General features: G+C 31.0%; 1 protein-coding gene across 1 annotated transcript; it reads right to left on the bottom strand.

The window, feature by feature from the left end:
* Positions 1-88: 88 nt before the first annotated feature.
* On the bottom strand, positions 89-21,523 carry LOC129226549 (BTB/POZ domain-containing adapter for CUL3-mediated RhoA degradation protein 3-like). Its single transcript, XM_054861161.1, has 6 exons — positions 21,328-21,523; positions 15,183-15,399; positions 12,318-12,577; positions 9,139-9,191; positions 3,230-3,428; positions 89-509 (listed from the first exon to the last, which is right to left on the bottom strand). Exons 2-6 carry the CDS (start codon positions 15,346-15,348, stop codon positions 273-275), a joined length of 915 nt encoding a protein of 304 aa, XP_054717136.1. The 5' UTR covers positions 15,349-15,399; positions 21,328-21,523; the 3' UTR covers positions 89-272.
* Between the last annotated feature and the right edge of the window lie 1,725 nt (positions 21,524-23,248).

Genomic DNA, 23,248 nt, shown 5'->3' on the forward strand with positions numbered 1-23,248 from the left:
GTATGGTCAAGTAATTCATGTATATTAAGCTATTACCCCCCCCCCCCATTCCTGAGCACTTAAGACAGTGGTATTTGCTTTATTTTTATTTTAGAAAAATTTAAGCTTATGTATTAAAAAACAATTTCAACTCCGTTTTAAACACATTTCACTTTTTAATGTAGCCTTATAATATTCAACATCAAATACAAGTTAACTCTTATGAACAAATATAGACATTGAAGATACATAACTCAGATAATGGTAATGATTGAATACATTCATCATTACGTTTAACTAGTTTGCTTTGTGTTACGAATCCGATTCAAATGGCAACTGTCTCTGCTTTCTCGAGAGGAGGAACCAGGGGTGCGCCTGTCATCTTCATCGTCACTGGTGTAAGTTGTTCCCATGGAAACTGCGCCACGAGTACTAGTGGCTTGCATCAAGTCCATGTCTGGACCATTTCTATTTTCATACAAAAGTATATTCAAAGTTTCTTCATAAATTCTTGCTTCTGGAAATTCAACCTATATATGTTTAGAAGTAAATAAATAAATAATCTCAGTTTGTACATTTAAAATTTGTGAAAGTTATTAATATTTTCTGGCAAAAACATTGATATTAAAATTAACATAATATTTTCCAGCCAAATATGGTGATTTATTTTTTTTTAAAGTTTAAACATACATTTAAAATCATTAATTCGCTCCAATACATTTTATATCTATACATATAATAAAATAAGATGTTTGTGTGTGTGTGTGTGTGTGTGGCGCGCTTCCCGGGAAAACGGTACGGCCTAGAAAGATGAAATTTGGTATACAGGTACAGTTTCTGCCAAAAATGTGCACCTCGGGCTCCGATTTTTGATATTTTAATTAGAAAAAAAGTTATTTAATGTTTTATGTGTTTTTTTGCACTTTTTAGTACTTTTTACCTCTCAGACCCCGAACCAATCGCACTACACAAATATTTTTTGTACTATAGTGTTGGAAATTTAATTTTAAATACGATGAATGAAAAAATTTTGAAGATAGATCAATTTTTGTATTTTTTATGAATTTTTGGAAAAACCTTCAATTTGCATTTTTTTCTGGGTTTTATATTTTTCTAATATCATCCTGCAAGAAGTATCACAGCCTCATTTCTAAAATTTAAGTTGGTAATAGTAAAAAGATTTCATCCTCTTCAGAAGAAAAAAGTTCTTAAAAATACGTAATAGTTTTTTTTTTACAATTTTTTTAATGCTGAACACATGTCTTTCTACGCATCGGTCGAAAAAAGCGTTCTTCAATCTTTTATGCCTCTGACGTCACTACTTGGATTTCGACTCGATATTTACGACGGAATCTTAATCGGAAACAATGTTAATTTTTTTTTTACTATACAGCTTTTAGTTCTACATTTTATGACGTGATGACCACGTGTTTTTCCGGCAGCGCTTGCTTCTTTTCTTTCCTTTTTTTTTTGTTTAATTTAGGGATTGCATTTATTTCTTTTTCCATTCTCTCCCCCCCCCCCCCCAAGCTGGACCTTTTGCTGTATCTATTTTACGTTACATTTCATAGATGTGCGCATTTAATTCAATAAAAACAGCGCGATTTTTTTTCTTTGTCACTTACTTTACTTCGTTACTTTTTGCACACTACGGGAAATTTTGGAGATAACTTTTGTTTTGCTTTTTTTAAATAAAAAAAGCGGTTTTTTTGAGTGATCTTTGTTTTTATTAGGAAATGAGCGGGGAAGTTAAAATAAATAGAGATGGATAAGAAAACTTAGAGATAGATCGTAAAGGTAGATAGCCGCCGAAGGCGGCATTAGGTAGATACAGAGATTGAGATTTAGTGGACAAAAAATGTTTTTTTCGAATTAATACTTATATAAATAAAAAAAGATTGTTAATTACTGTCAGAGATAGATATGCATACATCGTATAGATAGATAAACAAATATAGAGGTCGATACAGTAAATGGACAGCAAAGAAAGAGACATGCCCGTCATTTAAGGAACTTCAACGAGGTGTCAATGCCGCCTCCTCACACACACACCATGACTTCGAAAAAACAATGCTTTCACAGAAAAGTGGAAGTGCTTTTTGTTATTTTTCGACAAAATCTGCATGAAGAGTACGCCGTTTGTGTCTCCCCTCCCCCTCCTTTAACAATATTCCAAACGACGGAACTGGAGATAGATCTAGAAAATATTTTAATCAAACTACTAATGATATAGATAGATATAGATTGATTGATATCGCCACAAAGTTTATTTAAGCAGCCGCCGAAGGCGGCAACATTGGCGTAAAAAGACGAATGATAATATTGATAATATAGAGAAAAACATTGATTAATACTGTCGCTAAATTGTCCAAGCAGCCGCCGAAGGCGCCAACCCTGGCGCAAAAAGGCGAATGGCGTAAAAAGGCGGACCAGCTGGTCGCCGCAGGCGGCTAGTTTAAAATCAAGTATGTTATAGGTTTTGAGCTTACTTCTGGATGATGATAATATATTTTAAATTGTAAACCAGGCAGAATTCTGCTTTAAAATGCATCCTGTGTGCATGTGTGTTTTGACACAAAAGTAAGTTAACAATTTGGTGGCCAAATATTTGGCATTTGGTCAAATCACTGTTGAGCGCATCACTTATCAATGCATTTTTTTTTATTCGCTTTTTCTGAAGAAAGTGAATAAAACTTTTTTTCTTTTTTTGCAGTAGATAATTTTTACACCATTTTAAGAAAAAATAATTGAGAGATCAATTTTAGTATTATCATATTTTTTTTTACTTTATTGTGTTAAAGATCAATAATCGATCAGCTACAAAAGAAGCAATTAAAAAATTAAATAAATATTAAGAATTGTTTGCTGTATTCTTGCCCAGAAGTTGGAAATTTAGTGAGCATAATTTTGAGTTTTACAAACAATTCTACTATCCATACAAAATTTCAATAAACCTATCATTTTCATAATCTAATAGGTGCTGCCAATTTAATACTATATTTTTAGTAAGTAGCTTAATACATTTGTAATTAAAAATTCTTGGTGAATAGACAGAAACTAACAGACAACATTTGAGCAATTTACTGCAGCCATGCGAGTTAGGTCTGTGAGGAATGAAACTTTTTTAAAAAGTGTTATGAAACACTTAAGTAGTATATATAGATTTAAAACTAGAAGTCATAATATTTTACCAGATAAATACTAAACTTTGCAAGTGAAACAACTTCAAATTTTATGTTGCAATTCATACCTTGGTATGCTTTTTGTCAGTGGCATATACAATGGAAGTACAGCACACTTCAGCTACTTTCCTGCCATGGCCATAAAATGACCAACAGCAGATTTCATTGCTTCCAATGACGTCTTTAATAAATAACACACGACCACTGAAGCGAAGGGACAGCTTGTCAAATAGCTCAACATTTTTCAGCAAATTGTCATCAGATGTGCTACAAGAAAAAAAAACATTAGTAAATGAGTTTGCCGAAGCAGTCGGAATAGAATTGGAAAACCAATCATTTTAAATATAAACATTTTTCATCATTTGAATTGTAGTTCTCGAAGGGTATCATCTAATCAGCTTGAAATAATCTAAGGGTACGGTAGAGTAGAAAATCTTTAAACTGCTAATTTACATAATGTAACTCTATAAGCCACACAAGTAGTGACTGCAATACCAGACTATGGAATACAGGTATTTGGAGCTATTTTGCAATTTTGTAATACCTGTATTTGCTGAGGTAGAATACCGGTATTTTGAGTGTTCGCTAAAAATAATAAATAGTTTTTGATTAAAGAGTTTTCAATTTAACTAATTAGATGTCTACTGTTATTTTAAATATAAATTTCTTTTTCAATGAGACAGTCAATTTATTGAAGTAAAAATTTGGCTTCAAAAGTACAAATTTATAGAATATCAATGAATTTAAAAGTGGCGGAAATGTTACAAAGTGATATTTTTGTCACTAGATGGTGTGATGACGTACTTTTGTGAGTGTATGTGAACCGCATTTTTATTTTCTCCATTTCTTCGACTTGCCCTCTTGTGAAAAGGAAATTCAAGTGCAATTACGATCATGTTTGTGCAAGTTACAATTGATGCCAACCATCAATAGCAGCAGTTCTTTATATTTCATAAAAAAATATTTGTCTCAACTGTACTGAACTTTGAAAAAAACATTTTTTTGTTAGTACAATGGAAAGTAATTTCTTGTCGCCTGTATTGGTGTGCTGTTCTGTCTCGCTATTCAGCTTTATACCAAGCGAGATAATGTTTGTAATGTCTTGAACATTTGCAAAGAATTAAGACATAATCAGTTAGAACATATTTTCAGATATTTACATAATTGTTAAAAATTTCGAAACGAAAAAAAAAAGAAACTAACAAGATCAAATACATTGTAAATGTCAAATTATTAACAGTATCACTGGTCTACGAGTATTCAGAAAGAATATTTTTAACTGCATGAAATTTTTTCGCTCAATTTCATGCAGTTAAAGTGTAGGCTTAGTGACAATTATGTTTCTTGCTATTATTAATACAGTCGAACCTCCATATATCGAACTTCCACATATCGAAATTTTCTATATATCGAAATACCAGCAAATTTCTTTGTTCATTATATAGAAAAATTGTTTCTATGTATCGAAAAAATCTCTATATATCGAAATTTTTTACGAGACATTAGTAGATTTTTTTTTTTTAACTTTAGACTGTTTGTCTCAAAAAATGAAGGTTAGAGGGGAAAATTACGTTCACTAAAGTTTGCTACAGAACTCATAAGGAATCTGGGGTTGAAGGGTGTGTAGTTAAATTGTTGTCCAGTTCTGAAGTTCTTAAATTCCCTCAAGTTTATTTCAAATCTTAGTTGTAACCAGTAACACTGTAAAATCAATTTCAAGTTATCCCTTTTGTCTGCTGATTATCATTCCTAGTCTTTTTAGCTTCAGTAAAAATCATTTAAGATAAGTAGATTGATTTTTTACTTTTCTCTCGATCACATTGCTAAAACGAAAATCCCCCAAATGTTGCGATTAAGTTGAATTGCTGAAGAATATGAAGATGTATGTATGTTGGCATAAAAATGTACTTTCTGTTAATTTTTTAATCATTAACTTTCATTTAATCCGATGCTCGTATAAATTATAAATTGATTTTCATACACGAAAATTGGCTTTTATTTTAATGTTTTAGGATATTTTTATGATAAAATAAGATCGTTTCCATATATCGAAATTTCTATATATCGAATTTTTTTCCGGTAATTTGCTGCTTCGATGTATAGAGGTCCGACTGTAATTTATTATGTTATTTGTTCCTTCATTTTATATTTGTACACAATAAGTAAATAATGCACTTTTTGCACGAAATAATAAAATATGGCAACGAAACGTTATGTTTTTTAGGAAATTTCTGATACCGATATTCCGGTATCACGTCAAAAATACCGAATACCGGTATTGCAATCCCTACGCACAAGTTTTCGGAAATAAAAAAAAAGTTGTACTGTTGAAAACAAAAAAAAAAATTCTATTTTTACACTGCAAACATAACAGCATTCTTTGGCACATTAAATTTAAAAATTGTTTTTCATCTTTCCAAATTAATTCAAAGCTTACAAAAGAAAAATAGCATTTACAGATTGAATATTGTTTTTAATACTGTTCTTAGAACCAGATTGACCTTGAAAATACAGCTTTCATGCAAACCCTTAAGTGCAGAATAATGCTCTATTATGAAGCCTATTTATTTGCAGATGGTAATAAAATTGCCTTATTTCAATTTTAATACTCAACTTAGCAAAAAATTACTCTAATGTTCAAATATATTGATATACTTTGAATATTATTTCATAAATTCGTGAAATGATCTATATAATGCACAAAACCTCTGGTCCTTAAGTATGCATTATAATAGTCTACCCTACTGTATTATCAATTGTTGTTATTAGGAAGTGAGAGTTAATCATATTGTAAGAATATGGCAATTATCCGAACTCCAATTAACCAAACTGGTCAATTATCTGAACTTACAACCTCTCTCAATTGTTTTATAAGAAAGCATACAAAACTGAAAACCATTGACAGTCTCTCAATATATAAGATAACAACCCCCTTGTTTTCTAATCAACACATTTTTTTTTTATTCTACCAAATTTGCTTTAAAACTTGATTGAAACAAATTTTCTACAATAAAAATTTGAATTAAAAACATTTTTTTCTGTTAGAAGTATGCCTGAAGCTTTTTGTCTCATCCAAATTGTTGCCTATACGAATTCGGCTGATCTCGGTAGATTTAGGTGATAGGCGCTCTGCCATACTTGGTTTTGCCAATAATGAGGAAAAATCTGCAGTTTATGGATAAAATACATCATTTTATGTATATTTTAAAAAGGAAATAATTGGCTAATTTGAGAACATTATAGGTAATTAACTCAACCTGTTTACCTAAATTTTTAAATTAGACTCTTTAAGGTCTATTTTAAAAATTTGATTTAACTAAAAGGATGAAGACTAGGATTTAGAAACATAAATGATTTAGTAATTTCAAGCAGTGTTTAGTAAAGGGCAAGCAATGAAGTTAACCCTAAAACCAATAACGTACTTATGGCATTTTCAAGCTGAAACTTATACACTGAAGGGAACTCACGTATGTTTAGTAAATTTACAAACTTTGTGATGTCCTATAGAAATTTGATTGACTTTTTTTACCTACTAAAATACTGATATTTTCTGCTCTAAAATAATAAGATTTAAAATAATAATAAATGTTATTCAAACATTTAAAGTACATGCTTAAATGTTATTCATTTGAGCATTAGTTTTAGTAGTTCACAAAAGATCTCAAATTAGTTTAGTTTCTTTATTAGCTGAAGCAAAGGTTAGTATTTAAACTTTATTTTTATGAAGATGAAAAAAGAAAATTGCTATGTAAGGAAAAGGATAAAGAAATTTAAAGTTAGAAAAAAGTCGAGAAACAATCACTCAAATGATGTCAAATTCTTTGAATATAACTGAGGCAAAGAAAGAAAAAATAGTGGAAGTCAATTTTATGCCATTTTGAAAAACTAATTTTTACTAAAAGTACTGCAAAAAATATCCTTGATATAGTATTAGCAATTTATTTAGTCAAAACTGTTCATAGTTTATCATATCGTTGCCTCAGAGCAACAGTAAGACATTTAATCCCAGGAATAACATTAAGATATCCAGTAGGATATGGCTCTGAGGCGACGATATACAGCACACTGCTCCAACTAACAAATTTGAATGTGGCAAATTAGGATATTAACTAGATATTCCAAAAAAAAAATGAGTTACATTACTTTTCTTTTCAGAGCCTTAATAGTAACGGATAAAAAAACTGCCACAATCGAGGAGAAACATCATTCCCTCAAATTTTTCGCTCATTTTCATAAAAATAGCAGAAATTTGTTTGAAACCAACTTTTTAAGGAAAAAAAATTCGCTTTTTGGATAACGGCTGAAATAAGTCATCTAAACAAACGTTTTTTGCCTAATTTCTCAATCATCTACCTCATAAAAAGATGATCTGCCCCCTGAATATATTTTCTTTCCAAATACAGTACTAGTACTGATTAAAAATAACAATGCAATTTAACATATAGCAATTTTAAATGTACACTTTAAAAATTTGACAGCAGCAGTAACTCAATACCCCCCCCCCCCAACACATAAAATATGTTTTCATGAAAAACATTAAGTAATGAATACTAGCAATTAAAGGAACAAATAAATGTGAACTACGAAAGAACAACCTCATAAAACACAAATTGCAGATTACAGCAGACACGTGTTTCGGCATTACAAGGAATGCCAAAAGAGATGAGCTTATGGGTGAAATGACATCCGACAAAAGAGGATGTCGAAGAGCATTTGTCGGATGTCTTTTCATCCATAAGCTCATTTCTTTTGCATTGAAAAAGGCGTTCCTTGTAATGCCGGAACACATGTCTGCGGTAATCTGCAACTTGTGTTTTTTGACGTCATTATTTCTGATATTACTTTTCAGCACAAAGGTATTTATTTAAGTTAACAAATAAATGAACTTGATAATTGCACATCTAAAATGTTTCTAAGGAAAAATTAGAATTTTGTTTTAGAAAAACCTTTTTTTTCTTTTTAATTTAGTAACCAAAGCCTAAAAAATACCTTCTAAAATCTATATTTAGCCAGAATTTGTTTAAAATATTGGTTACTAAATTCCTTTGATACCAAACAAAAAGTATTTTTGTGTCATATGCTGCATTTGCTTGTTTTTAAAGCGTTCATGAAGAATAATTTAGTATTATGTAAATTAGTTCTCATTCAACGAGGACTTATTCTTACTGTAACTTTTACTGTGCCCTTTACAATTAACCATTTGATATTTAGCACATGTTTTGTTGTGTTTTTGAAGCGGGGCTATAGGTTAATGGCTGACAGGTTTCGATATGCATTTGATTTTGAACGTTCATCTTTTCCGATATAAGTATTTTATTGCCTATTTGTTCACAATTTTCACGAACTAGTGGGATACAATTTACCACTTGCAAAGCAGGTCTGCTGAGTAGCGCAAAAGTTTGCCTGATATTGGCAAGAAAGAAACGATATTCATAAATTTTTTTATTATATTTTAACATTATATTTTTTTTGTTTAAAAAAAATCATTTTGGCTATTTCCCTTAATACTTTGCACTTGTAGTGTCTAGCATATTTGCCTAGCACATCAGTAGTGGTATGTTATCAATTTTATCTTTTTATTTATTTTTCATTTGGATTTGGTGATTTTTCACCATTCTTGCTATTTTCTTTGATATTTTCACCAACACTAATGAGTCTATATTCAGTAAATTACCGCCCATTAGCCAGGGCTAAAGGGCCTACAAATGAGTCTAGTTTCAATCATTCAAAATTTATTATTCAATTTTCTTACATTTAGATTAAATTACTGCTGCTTGTACACATACTTAAGCTCCAATTATTGTTTTTCTTGTTTCCTCTGTTTATTTTTTTTTTCTTCCCCTCTTTTCCAACTTATTTATTTTTATAAATCAACACAAATGGGTATATGCAAACACATAAGGAACCAAAAGTAAAAAGCACCTTTGTATGACATTTTGTATTCAACTAAGTGAAATATATAATTTCATACAATTACCTAGTATAGGAGTATTTATTATTATGTCTGTTGATAAGAAGTTTTACAACAGGCTATAAATAGAAAACATAAATTTAGCATCATGTATGATTATTATTATTTCAATAAGTAAAAATGGCACTAAATATTAAACTGAAAATAAATAAATTATAAATAAACTAAGCATTTGGATATTCATTGTCTATAAAATTAAACTTTTGTTGTACCTGCATAATGCTTTATAAAAAAAAAATCCAAAAAGATACTACTAATAACAAAAATATAGTAATAAAAGACAGTAAACTAGCACATACTGAAAAATGAGAATTTTTTGTTATCCATAAAACACAATATTCTAAAATACTAGCTCCTTTTTTTAAAGTAGTGATCTACTTTAAGACTGAATATCTGTATTTTTCTTTCACTAGAAACTTTAGAATCATAATTAACTTTCATCGTCTCAATTTGATTGGGTCTAAGACAAAATATTAAGGACAACTGAATGTTAAGCATTTTTAATCTTAACAACAAAATTAATGAAATCCATTAAACCTAATTAATGCTCAACTTCAGTCACAAAATGTACTGAAGTTTATTCTTTTTTGGTGTAAAGTTTAATGCTTCGAGCTGTTAAATTGATCTTTCTGTAGTGTTGATTCTAAAGTCAGAGAACTCCAGGATGGAAAATAGTTTCAAAAGGGCATCTCTCTCCAAAAAGGCTTTTGGATGATTCCATGGTCACGTGACTATCTGCACTAAATTTTTCTTATAATTTTATATATACAAAATAACAACAGCTGAAAGTTAAAAATTTGTTGACCAAGTAAAATTATTGTGATTATAAGTAATTTGAAATGATTGAGATTATTATTATTTATTTATTTTTCTACAACTTTCTTTTTTAATAATTTTTTTTAAGGAAGTCTACCTGTCACTTGTGTGCGAGACACATTTTTAGACATTTAGAGTTCATAAGTCTAGCAATATATCCTCCGAATCTGTTATTGCAAATTTATTAAATACAGTAAAACCTGTCCACAACGATACTGTAGGGACCTAAAAAAATATTGTTACAGACAGGTTATCGTAATCGACATTTTGATTATTTATGCTGACATTTTGCTGGGACCAAGAAAAATATTGTTATAAACAGGTTTATTGTTATAGACAGTACAGTGAAACCTGTGTAAGTTGACCACTTGCGGTGCAGTACTTCAGTGGTCAACTTATAAAGGGTTGTAATGATTTTTTTTATTTTTTGTCGCTTCTTACACCATGTAAGCATTCTTTGACTAATTCACACATGTTCTTTCTGTTCAACTCACTTTTATTGTTTAACATTATACTTTGAAACAATAATTAAAAGTGCTATTCAAATATTTTTGTTAGTTTTTCCTCGTTTTTTACTATATTCGGCACTGTAGTTTTAAAAATCCCATATGTGACAGCTAATTTTCTCTGGCTTTCTCCCTTTGAAATTCATTTTAATATTTCATACTTTTTATCAATCTCAAGTTCAACAAACATCCTTTTTGAAGTCACTTTATGAAAAATTTATAACACAAAAAGAAACAAGCTGGCTCTTCTAGTTCATAAAGACAGTTGAAAATGAAAATGTCGTATCTCTTAATCCTTTGCAACAGAAATAAGTAACTTTACTCTTTAGCACAATTATTTTTACTCTTTTGCCCCAAAATATTGCAACTGCAAGAAAAGACTTTACTTTCTACTGGCAACTGTTTTCATTGGACAGAGAGTACAAAAGGCTGTCTTAAGTAGAACAACAAAAGAAAAACAAGTTTGAAGAATGAAGAGTAGCATAAGCTTTATGCTGCTGTTTTATTTAGTTAATAAATTACTGGTCAGGCATCAAAGCATTAAAATTATTTTTGGAAAGCTATAAAAAATAAGCAAATTATCTTATTTTATTTTATTACTTAAGTTAAAAAAAAAAAAAAAAACAAGTGGTCAACTTACAAAGGGTTTTTTACAATACTCCAGACTAAATTTGGTGTACATTAGTGGGCAAGATAGACAAGTGGTCAAGATAGAGAGGTGGTCAAGTTAGAGGTTTTCCTTCATTATATAATGTAGGACTAATTTTGTTCCTGACAAAAGCGGTCAACATAGGCAGGTGGTCAACTTTACAGGTTTTACTGTACTGTTATACACAGGTTTCACTGTATATACTTTGTATATATTCAAAAAGAAAGAAACAAACAGACCCATTCCACCGAAAGTCAAGACACTTCATCCCCCATCACTGTCAAGTGGGGGATGAAGTATCTTTTTATATTTCGAGTCAAAAGTAATACTTAAAAAATGAAATAAACAAAGATTTTTTTGCCTAAGAAACCAGACATACAGGTGCAATGTCTTGGGTGGAAAAAAAAAATGCTTATTACATGTTTTGAAATTAAATATAGAGATCTGTCACATGTGGGAGAACATGTCTGTTTTTCTTGGAGTGGACCACCTACAGTTAACTTAAAGGACCCCTTCTGATTCTTTGTTTTGATGCCAATATTGATATCTAAAACAGAACAATGCTATGCTACATGGTTTAATGGCTGCATTTGGTGTGATAATGTTGGAAAATAATACTGCATATGGTGTGACATTAAAATATTTATGCTGCGTACACATATCTTTGGATCTTTTACAAAAGAAAAAAGTGTTGGCCAATGATTTTCAAAATAATTGTCACCTATGGACTAATAGAGCAGCAAAAAAAAAAAACATGATAAATGACCACTCGATGAGAAATTTACCACTTTGTCCCATATGCTGCAGCTCATATACTTCATTAAACAGTAACAAGTTTAAAAGGTAAGATTTCAGTTGTTTATACAGTTGAAGATATGCATTTGTACAACGTGCCAAAACAATATCAAAATTAAAGTGATCGTTAACGACTTTTTTGTAACGCATTGAGCATTTTTGTACTGATTAAGAGGCTCCATTGTAGCCTTGAAATAGCTACATGCAGTATTTTCTTGATAATTCGTGCTTTTTTTTTTCAATCACATTCATGCATTAGCTTTTTGTTAAAACTAATGAAGCATAAATAAAAGCTAAAATTAATTATTAAAGCACAAAAATTGCAAACAGGTATAATACATGGAACTTTTATCTATTGTGGGGTAAAAAATTTCAAGTCACCATTACTAAGCCTAGTGCACAGAAAAGGACAATACTACCTTAGTCGATGAGCTGATCAGCATCTGCTCTTCTTTCGATGAAGTTATTAATGGTACACGGCAAATAGGTTCAAGATCCATTTCACGTTTTCTTAAAGCAGTCTCACAGCATTCAGAAAGTTCTTGAATTAAATAATATTTCGCTTCCGCTAAAAGTTCAGCTATTTCCCTTGTTGAGTCGGGTAAAGGAACAGATCCATCGCGTAGAAAATTGAGAATAGAGCCAAAATGTCGACCACAGCGATCAATCAATATCCAGCCTGAAATAAAAGTATATCATAAAAGACTAACTTGCATTGTAATGACACAAAATTTCAACTTTCAGCAGAAAAACAAAAAATAATAAATAATTTGAATTTTTACTTCTTGAATTCAAATTATGTTTTTCGCAATCACGAGTGTGTGTGTATGTAGGTGTGTGTGCTTATGTGTGTGGGGGTATGTGTGTTTGTGTGTGGGGGTATGTGTGTTTGTGTGTAGGGGTATGTGTGTGTGTAGGCATGTGTGTTTGTGTCTGTGTGCAGGTATGAGTATGTGGGTAGTTGTGTATGTATGTGTAGGTGTCTGCATGTATGTGTGTTGGTGTCTGTATGTATGCGTGTGTATGTGTTTGAGTGTGTATCTGTTTGTGTATGTGTGTGTAGGTGTATGTATATGTGTGTGTATGTATGCGTGTAAGTGTAGGATATTGATGCAACCTGGAGATGGCTTTCGCTAAAGGAGCAGCATCGTGAGGAGCCGGTTGACAGTGGTGCTGCAGCAGGGTTGGCTGGATTGGACCCAATTGGGTTGGACCCAATGGGTTTTTTTGAAAAAACCCATTTAAAAAAACCCATTATTTAGCCACTTTTGGGTTTTTTAAAATTTTCTGGGAACTTTTTTTTAAAAATAATTAATTTAAATACTTTTACAATTTAAACTTCTTTTTTATTTCTTCTTCGCAGTAGGCAATGGACATAAAAAATGAATTTTGAACTTTAATAGTATTTCTTAACTGTTAAGGGCATTAAAAAAAATGCTTCAAAGATTTTAAATAAACATATTTAACTTTTTTCGTTCAACTGGTCAATAAGGAACTCAAATTATCTTGACTAAGTCCTGTCATGTCAGATTTTCTCTATATTTGCAGATTGTACGAAGGATACTACTTTAGCTAAAAGGCTCTCAAGTGAATTATTTTCTGCAAACCAACACGTCAAAAAACTCGAATAAACAAGGTATATTTTTTAGAAATTAACAGGTTTTACAAATGGTCGGACAGAAAACGGAATAGGATGTACAGTATTTTTATTATCTTACGAAAAAGTTTAATATTTCTTACTCTGTACACAGAAATAGAAAAACAGGCAACATAAAATTCAAAGAAATGTCTTGATTAAGCTGGAATTCAGTAAAAAGGGATTTAAACTACTTGAGGTTCTACAGTAGTTTTGCATAACAAAATGAAATACAATAAAGTAAAATACAAAAAAAAAAAAAAATGTCGAAATTAAAAACGAACAAATAAACAATAGATTTTATCACTCAAGAAGTAACTTTGCCTTAACTGTTGGTAATCATGGAAACTAAAAAAATCTGAAACTTCACCAGTCTTGAATTTTGTCGTCTTTTATTCCTTTCTTCAGAAAACGCTGAATTTTTCAGCTTTTTTTATCAAGAGAATTTTTGTGCTTTGTCCATATACTTATGCTACAATATGCTACGAGTACCCCACCTTTCCCCTAAAAAAAGACAAAAAAACCCACATTTCTTTTAAAAAAACCCAGATTTAGTTGGGTTTTTTTGGGTTTTATTTAAAAAAACCCAAAAAACCCTGGGTCCATGGGCTTTTTTAAAAAAACCCGGGTTTTTGCCAACCCTGTGCTGCAGGGAAAATAAAGTGATAGCACATCAAAACAGTCAAATGAAAGCAATAAGCAATCGTGATTGTTCAAAAATCTTTTATCTGAATCGGCGTAAATTTGAACTGCTAGCTGCGTTAGTTTTTCCCTTTTTGAAGCTGGTTGGGATTCTGGAAGCATAAATACTGCCGATAGCCCACCAGCTGAACAGTAGCAATTGAGGCAATGAGAAGCAAGGGATATAAGTGGACATTTTCAAGTTTTGAGTAAAACAAATATAAAAATAACGTCCTAGGTAGGCTTTCGTTGATGTTTTTTCCTAAATCATGCTGTAGAGCAGCACCTACCAGGGCTGCCAGTACTATCTCTTGCCCCAAGACAGAGGAGGGGTTCATCTACCATTTGTACAGGTTATCTCCAAAATTTCAATTTTGCAACTTACATCCCTTTGCTTCTCACTGCTTCAATTATTATTTGAAAGGGAGATAAACTTCATATTTTGCTGTATAAAGATAATACCACTGTACATTATTCTGCACTTAGTTGATTCAGTCATCAGTGTCCCATTGAGCAAAAAACTCACACAGGAAGAAATTTTAAAAGAATTGCACTGAAAAAAATTAAAAAGTCCACACTGTTCACTTCAGTCTTCCAAGATAGCAATTACGTCTTTCTACTGTTAAACTGTAGGAAAATCTAAAAGATGCCCACTATTTTAAAAGTTCAAGAAAATGAGTAAAAAGTATGCTTAAGCTAGTTAAAATAAACTAACAAATTAAGAGAGCATGAAAGGCAAAATGTCATATTTTTTATGGAGTTTATTAGTTTAATACGGGAACACTGAGTAGGAAGAATTTGTTGCTCAGGGAACGTTATTTTTTTGAACATTAGAAAGATTGACATTTTTGCCTTCCTTCCTTGCGCTCTTGAAATAGGAAAAAACTTAATTAATTTGCTTCTAACTAGATTATTTTTTAGCTATCTTCATGTTATAAATAATAGTAAAGTACAAAACAAAGCTTACCTTCTGAATCGGTCAATACTTCCATACGGCCACTAAACATGGCCCGTAGCATGCTATCATTTTTGGTTAATGTGCCAATGGTAGTGTAATGCAAAGATCCACCAACATTTAGTTTTACATACTGACTAGGAGCACCTTTAATAACAGTTCTGTGGTCACCAGACATAACAGGCTTCCTTCTAGGCACCAGGATGACTGTTATTGTCAGTGATATCCTCTGAAAAAAAGGGGAAGAAAAATTTAGAAGCAATAAGGACAAACAATGCTAATCATGTTATAAAACTAAAAGATTCAATTAATTAAAATTAGGGTTGGCACATTTTTGCCAAAGTGGCAAAAAAAAAAAAAAAGATTTGCTGAATTATAATACAGTGATACCCTGATTTTATGTTTTCTGTCAGACTAGTGATAAAAGACGTACCAAGTGGAAAAACATAAAATCGGGGACAGAGTTAAAAATCTAAGCACATGGTTTAAAAATAGACAGTTAGCCAATAAACTAGAGGAGGAAATGTTTTTTATTTTGTAACAATTTTTTTTCAAGCAATAATTTAGCAATTTTGTTTTAAGCAATGTATAATTTCATAATGTTAAAATAAAACTCACAATTTAATTCAACAATCAGCATATAATTGTACATTCAGAAAATTTTACCTCACTTTTAAGATTCACTACTTTTGGAAAAGAGGGATAATACCCAACAATGGAGGGGCAAATGTATTGCATCGCAAAAATCTTCAGTGAATAGGACAAAAATTTTTGTTTGTCTTAGTTGAAACTTTCATTTTCATGCATGCAGGGATAGATTTAGGGGAGGGCAGGCGGGGCTACTACCCCTGGGCCTCCACAACAAAGGGCCCCCCACAATAAAATTTTTACAAAATATCCTAACTTTCACGGGTCGAAAATATCAGATATATACATATATATATCAAAGTATCGGATATTTTCAAAAATTTGATGATCTTTTCGAACCTTGATTAGGGGCCTCCACTGTTTCGTTGCCCCGGGGCCTCCACACTTCCAAATCCAGCCCTGTGTGTGCATTATGAGTAACATTTTCAATGTCAATTTTCAAATTAAATGAACAAATTGCTCATTAGCCATAATTTTGTCTCAATAGAATCATATTAAGGGAATGAAACTGTATTTAAGAACAAGCATCATATTCAATGCCTAATATAGACAGGCCTGATAACATTTATACGGTTGAATTTTCTTCTGTAGGCTCAAACATTAGTGAAGTTTTTAGCTTTAAAACTATTGCACCAAGAGTATCTCAAGGATGGAAGAGGTTTTGGCCAGATCAGCCTGCAAACAAAATCTTAAAAGTTCTACCAAAACGTTTCAACTATTGAGGAGTTATTTAATGATGAAGATGTATACATATTATACACTCTAAAACAGTAATTTAAGTACGATGAGTGGAACAAAGTTAAGCCACTGTTTAACAAGCCAAAAAAAAAACAAATACAACCACACCTATTTACAGTAGGGTTGAATCAAATAGACCAAAATAATAATTTTGCTATAGGCACAATTTTGTTGTGTAAAGAGTTTAAATAATACTGTGTGAATCATGAGGGGGAATTGAAGCAATTTTATCTCCATAAATTGGCTATTGTTGCTATATAAACAGGCACAACTATCATCATTATAGTATAACTTGGATTTAACGCTACCCGATTTAACGATTTCCTCAATTTAATATTTTTGACTGCTCTGGATTTGACTGCATTAAATGTCCTCCTTGATTTAAGGATCTCCTTGATTTAACAATAATTTTCTAGTCCCTTGCCAATCGTTAAATCAAGGTTATACTGTACTTAAGTGCATCATTTGTGTTTCACGTAAAATCTAGAAGAAAAAGAAAGGACATGGATTAAATTGTTTCCCAATTTAATTTTTAAAAATCAGATCAATAAAATGCTGATACCTTTTTTCTGGTCAATTTTTAAAATTTAAGCCACAAGCTTTTTTTTGCACCTAAAATTCCTGTTTATCCATTTAAATATCTAATATATATATATATAGATATGTGTTTGGAAAATGTCCCTCATTATTGTAACCCTTAACAGGGGAGGTGCGGCCTCACAGACCAGGGTTGTTCTATTTTGTCCACCCCGGAAAAGACCTGGAAAAACCGTCCTGCACAAAATGTCATTTTGTCCATTTCGTCCACTTCAACAGTAAACTGAAAGTTTTGAGTTAAAAATTTGAAGTTTGAAAATAATAAATAATTATTTAGATTTTTCCTATTCAAGTAATATTTTAATATAAAAATAGCATAGATAAATATGTATATAAACAATTGATTGTAAAATATTTTAAAGTGAAAATGAAAAAAGTAAGATCAGTTGAAGTTTATGTAAGTGTTAATAAATCAAATAAGTGTTAAAATGAATTATAATGCATGTAATAGCATTTATAAAACAAGCACATCAGCTGTAAATTTTAAGATGTTTATCTGTTATATGGAGGTTTATTGCCGTAATAAATTTTTAAAATTAAAAAGTAGAAATAAAAAGTTTTTAACGGTTAATTTCAAAACATTAAAAATCATATTCAAAAAGAAAAACTGCTTGATATTAATAAAAGAAATGTTGCCATGAAGTGAAATCTGTTCTTGCAATACAAATACGATGATCAGCAACAGGCTCTGACTAGATTGTTCCTGGTCAATTTATTAGTCCCCAATGAAGATTAATGGCCCTTTTAAAGCTATCTACCCTCTTGTCAATTACAGCCTCTTACGGTACACTGTTCTGAGTACCCACAACCATACTTAAGTAGTAATTTTTCTTAATTTGTATGACATTAACATATCCATATAATATGCTGAGTAATATTTTACTACAGGGTGACATCCATAAAAACTCAAAAAATATAACAGTTATAAAATATTTTTAGTTTATAAATCTTTGTTTTGTATGTGTCTCCAAGCATTTCATTTGATTTTCCCATTGAGTTTATTTTCAACTATTGTATATAATAGTCTAATCATGCCCAATAGCTTATTCACATTGTTAAATTTTATTACTTTTAAGTAAATTATGATCTAAAATTAGCTGCACCTATGTGTAATTAAGATTTTTTTTAGATTTGTAAAATTCTAAAGCTAATGATTATATTTTAATTAAGTGGTTGATTCATAATAGAAAATGTATTAGAATAATATACTAATGTTATTACATCATAACAATAACTTTATGTATGTGTCATCGGTTTATTTTCCATTTCGTCCAGCGTCCTGGATTTTTTACAAAAACGTGGACAAAATAGCAACCCTGTCACAGACCGCTCAAAAGTTCATCATCTGATTACCCCTATTTCATTTTCAGTCTGATTGAATGGTTTTCCTCCAATAGCTTTTTGTTGACCTTGAACACCCTCCTTGCTTATCAGTATCTTAGGGCAAGTGCATATGGTTTAAATTTCAGTGCTTCTATTAGCGGTCTGTGAAACAGCACCTCCCCTTCAGAGTTACAATTTTCAGCAGTAGTAGACATGGTTCTTAACGTTAGAACCGCGGTTATAGATTCATTTATCTTATCCGCGTTATGCGGAAGAGATGCAAAATACTCAATGAGATTGAGAGTTGTTTGAAATGTTTACAAACATTACACAATGATGTTCTATGGACAATAAAGGTTGAATTATGTCTCAAAATAAGACTGCCAAATACTAATAGTTAAAGGGCTGTCGAAATTGTCCTGTAACGTAATAAAATCAATTTTCTGGTATTAAAATGTTCTGTGTATAATAAAGAACTAAAATAAAATCATTAATAAGCAATAGATTCTTTTTTCTTTTTTTTGAGTTGTTAGTTATTTACTGCAGCATATGATTTTCTTGAAAAATCTTAAGACTAGCAAATATTTCCTCGGAAAAAGTATATTTCGATTCAAAATTCAAAAATATTTTTTTCCCGTGCTTTGAAAGTTCAAAGAACATCTAAGGGAAATTACAGAAATATTTCTTAATATACGATTTTTTAAAAAAAATGTAAATAAAAGCGATCTCTGAGACCTCACGTCCCCTGTTACGTCCTACTTTTTCACCTCCCTAGTTACGGGTTAAGCAAATACAATACAAATAAATTAAAAAATGTAAACACTAAATATATATTTGGGAAAATGAAAATGTCAGACATTTTCAGGTTTAAGCTCGAATATTGGAGAACATTGCATCGAGTAAAACCACATTTTGTGTTTCATGTTCGATTTTTTTTTTTTTTTTTCACTCACTAACTTTTTAATTAAGATTTGTGAAACATTGAAATAGGTTTTGTGTAATGCACGAGATAAAAATATTTTTATCTCTCCTTGACATACAGTGGCTCCCAAAAGTCTTCGTACACCTACGACTTTCAACGAAATAGCCCCCTAATCATTGGTTAGAATTAATATTTCGGAATAGGTATTTAATTATAAGATCTATGATCAATTTTTAACAAAACTGCATGAAAAGTTTTCAAAAAATATTAAAACTTAATTTTTTAAAAATCAAAAACCAAAAAGTGCCAGAAATTTTATCTCACAAAAGTCTTCGTACACTTTATAAAATGTCTATATATTATGGAATAATCTAACTTTTGATTAAGTTATTAATTAGTAGAATATCATACAGTATTCATAACACCTTTTAAACGTCTGAGAATAGATTTCATTCTTTTTCTTTCTTTTTTTTGCGTAATTTCTGAGTAGGTGTTCTACCATACTTCGAGTCTTACTGTTTCTAGCTTTATTTTCGTTTTCAAGCTCTATTTCGTAATCTAGCCTCCAAATATCTCTAAATACGTTACATTAAGTTAAAATCTGGAGATTGAGGGGCTATTTTCTAAACTTTAGGCCAATTTTCGAGGCAATTGACGAAAACGTTGAAAACCGTGTGCTTCTTATCGTTATCTTGATAAAAAACAAAGTTGTTTCCAATAACAAAATTTTTGGCTAAGAGTTCAAAATTTGTTTTTAAAATATTTAAAGGAACAGCATGATTCATTATTCCATCAAAAAATTACAAACTACCAAGTCCTGGTGCTGATATGCACCCTCACACTAAAACACCTTCACCGTCCTGATTAACTGATCCAACTAAGTTTTTAAGATTAAGTTCCTAATTTTTTCTTCTACTTACAGTTATACAACAATTTAACCAAAAATGTTGAATTACTTTTTATCTGTAAGTAAAACATGATTCTAAACTGTTTTTAGCTTATTTATCATTGATTTTGGGACGAAAAGCGTAAGCTTTCTGTTTTTCGCACGACCAAGAAAATTTCTGCGGGAAGAGGTCCTATTTAATCCAGCTAATCAAAGAACTCGGCGAACAATTTTAGGTGAAAATTAAATGTAAAATGTTTCATTTAACCCTGCAGAAACTATTACAGTACTCAAATGTGTATTTTTCATAAATTTTTTAACTTTAAATCTACAATCACGTTTTGTCAACTTTTCCGGTTGACCTTTTCTTACCTTGTTTTCGGTCCGATTTCTTTCTTTAAAGCATTTTATCAAACACTTTACTATACAAACAAATAAATTAACTGATTTAGAGATATTTCAAATCAATTTACCACTACTGTGGGAAAGAAATTCAAATTTTAACGGCGTTTGCGGTTTTTTACGAATACCAGCCATTTTATAGTAATAAGCAATATATTATGGAATAAATAAACCAAACATTAAAGCCAAATGACTTATAAGGGTTAACACAATGCAAAAATACTAATAAAACGCCATATGATAATTTTAATCATGAATTTATTTGAAAATTTTTGAGTGTATGATGACTTTTGTGGCGTGTTATTTCTCTGTCTCTTCGTTTTCTGACCCATTTCAAAAAGAAGATCCTTCAATATTTTGAAAAAAACCAATAGGTTATATTTAGAATGACATAGGAATGATGTGAAAAAATATTCGACTTTATATTCGAATTCAGTTTTGAATTATTTTGGTTTTACTAAAAAATTTCAAAGTGTACGAACACTTTTGGGAGCCACTGTATCGTTAAAACGTCATCTTGACTACGTTTTCGTACGTTTGGCGAAAAAATACATTACTGAAATTAAAAGGTTTTTAATTAAAAACAAGATATGGATAATTTATAAAAATGTACCAAGAAACTGAAAAGTTTCAATTCATACCTTAGATTCAATTTTCAATAAAGAAGCCTATTTCCAATCATTTAAGATGTTTTGAATACACACACAACACTACAAAGAAATTAAAGTCATTGGAATAATTATTCCAGAAAGAAAAGCATTTTTATCTTTCAAAATGTCAAATATAAATGATTAGTAGATGATTCTTCGTCACACAATAATAAGCTACGGAAGTATTCCTCCCTGCTTTTCTGCAACGGGAAATCGAAAGTAGAGAAGCAGAGACACGCCACATAGCGGAAGAACTTTGTACTATTATACCACTGTAAAATATCATTTGAAAGTTGAAAATGTGAAGTAAAATTTTTTTTTTTTTTTTTTGCAGAGTTATCTCAATAATGATTTCTACAATAAGGAAAAAATATCAATGCTATCTGCACGACTGCCCAATCTATATTCCTCCCCACATCGCGTTATTGGAACTTCAATTTAAAAAAAAATTTACAAGGAGCAGTTCCAAAGGCTTATTTGGGGGGGGAGCCAAAGGTGCCCGTGCCCTTCTCAAAATAAATTAAATATCACTTATTGCTTGGCGTTCGTATAGAGCAACTGATATACCGTGGTAGATTAATAGACCACGTGACAGTTAATGAAGCCAATGGTTATGAACCGATTGCAGGGCCGTGGTGGGTAAGGCGTCGGACTTGTGACCGGAGGGTCCCGGCTTCGATCCTAGCCGATGGAAGAACCACCGTCTTCATTAATGGTGACTGGGGGACGTTAAATATGCTTGTGGTCACAAAGTCCTCCAAGTGAAACGATACCTCTTGTGGTGCTGGATCAGGGATTGCTCGGTTTCTGGCATGGATCAAAAAGTCAGAGCTGTTTTCAGGGTCCCATCGAACTGGTTAAACCACAAATTCGCAACTCCAACGAACTGTAGGGGGCACTGAAGTCACTGTCTAATGGCGGAATTGAAAACTAAAACAAACGCACATGGTAACGAAGAAAATGCTAAAAGTGTTGTGGTTTTTGTTCGTACGTATGATTTTTTCGCTTTATTCTTTTTAAATTAATTTTCAAAGTCTTGTGGATATTCTGGCCCACGTAGAAAGAAATGAGAATTCAAGAAGCATTACTAAACGTCAAAGATTAATGCAAACTACGTAGTTCGTAGTTCTAAGCAGCTATTTCCATGATGTTGAATTCGATATTTATCAATTCTTGATAAAACTAAATAATAATTGTGGCCTGACAAGAACAACAATTAATGCTAGAAAATTCAATATGACATTACAAATTATTATCGAAAGAAGATGATACTTCTTTGCCTTGCTTGGCTAGCGCTTATTTTTTTTTCCATTTGTAGCTGAGTTATTTCTCTCGAATTCCCGAATCGGTTCATTTAAAAATTTTCTGTTTCGATTTTTCTAATTTCTGAGTTACGATTTAATTGTGTCATGTTATGCAAATCATCAACAAAATTCTCACGGATATATGGTGGTAGTTTTCTTTTCAGTTGATTGACCATTATTTCTTTTCACTTATCGAATTCTGTAATCTTACGACCATTTTATTCCACTCATGATAAAAATTAAAAATGGTTTAACTAAAAACGCGAAATCTCGCCAAGGCTACTTTGCTCGCACAATACCAAAATTATAACCCTAAACAAATTTGGCGAAACCTTTCAGCTGAGAATAAAAGGAATAAAGTAAATTCTTTCTAGGTTAAACATTTTTCATTTTGTTCTACGATAATAAATCCAAGAAAATATTTTGCATACTGTCCATTCCAACTAAATGCTGCTGTAAAATATGATTAGTTAAATTAATTTAAGATTAAAAAAAACTCATATTCTTACAAATTCATACAATAAAAAATTTTACCTGGTATAACGTTATCCAATTTTGTTAATCCAGAGTTTTCTTGTTTACGCTTCCACCATTTAATACTTTTTTGA

This window comes from Uloborus diversus, chromosome 1 (assembly GCF_026930045.1).
Source record: "Uloborus diversus isolate 005 chromosome 1, Udiv.v.3.1, whole genome shotgun sequence".
In the NCBI taxonomy this organism is placed as follows: Eukaryota; Metazoa; Arthropoda; class Arachnida; order Araneae; family Uloboridae; genus Uloborus; species Uloborus diversus.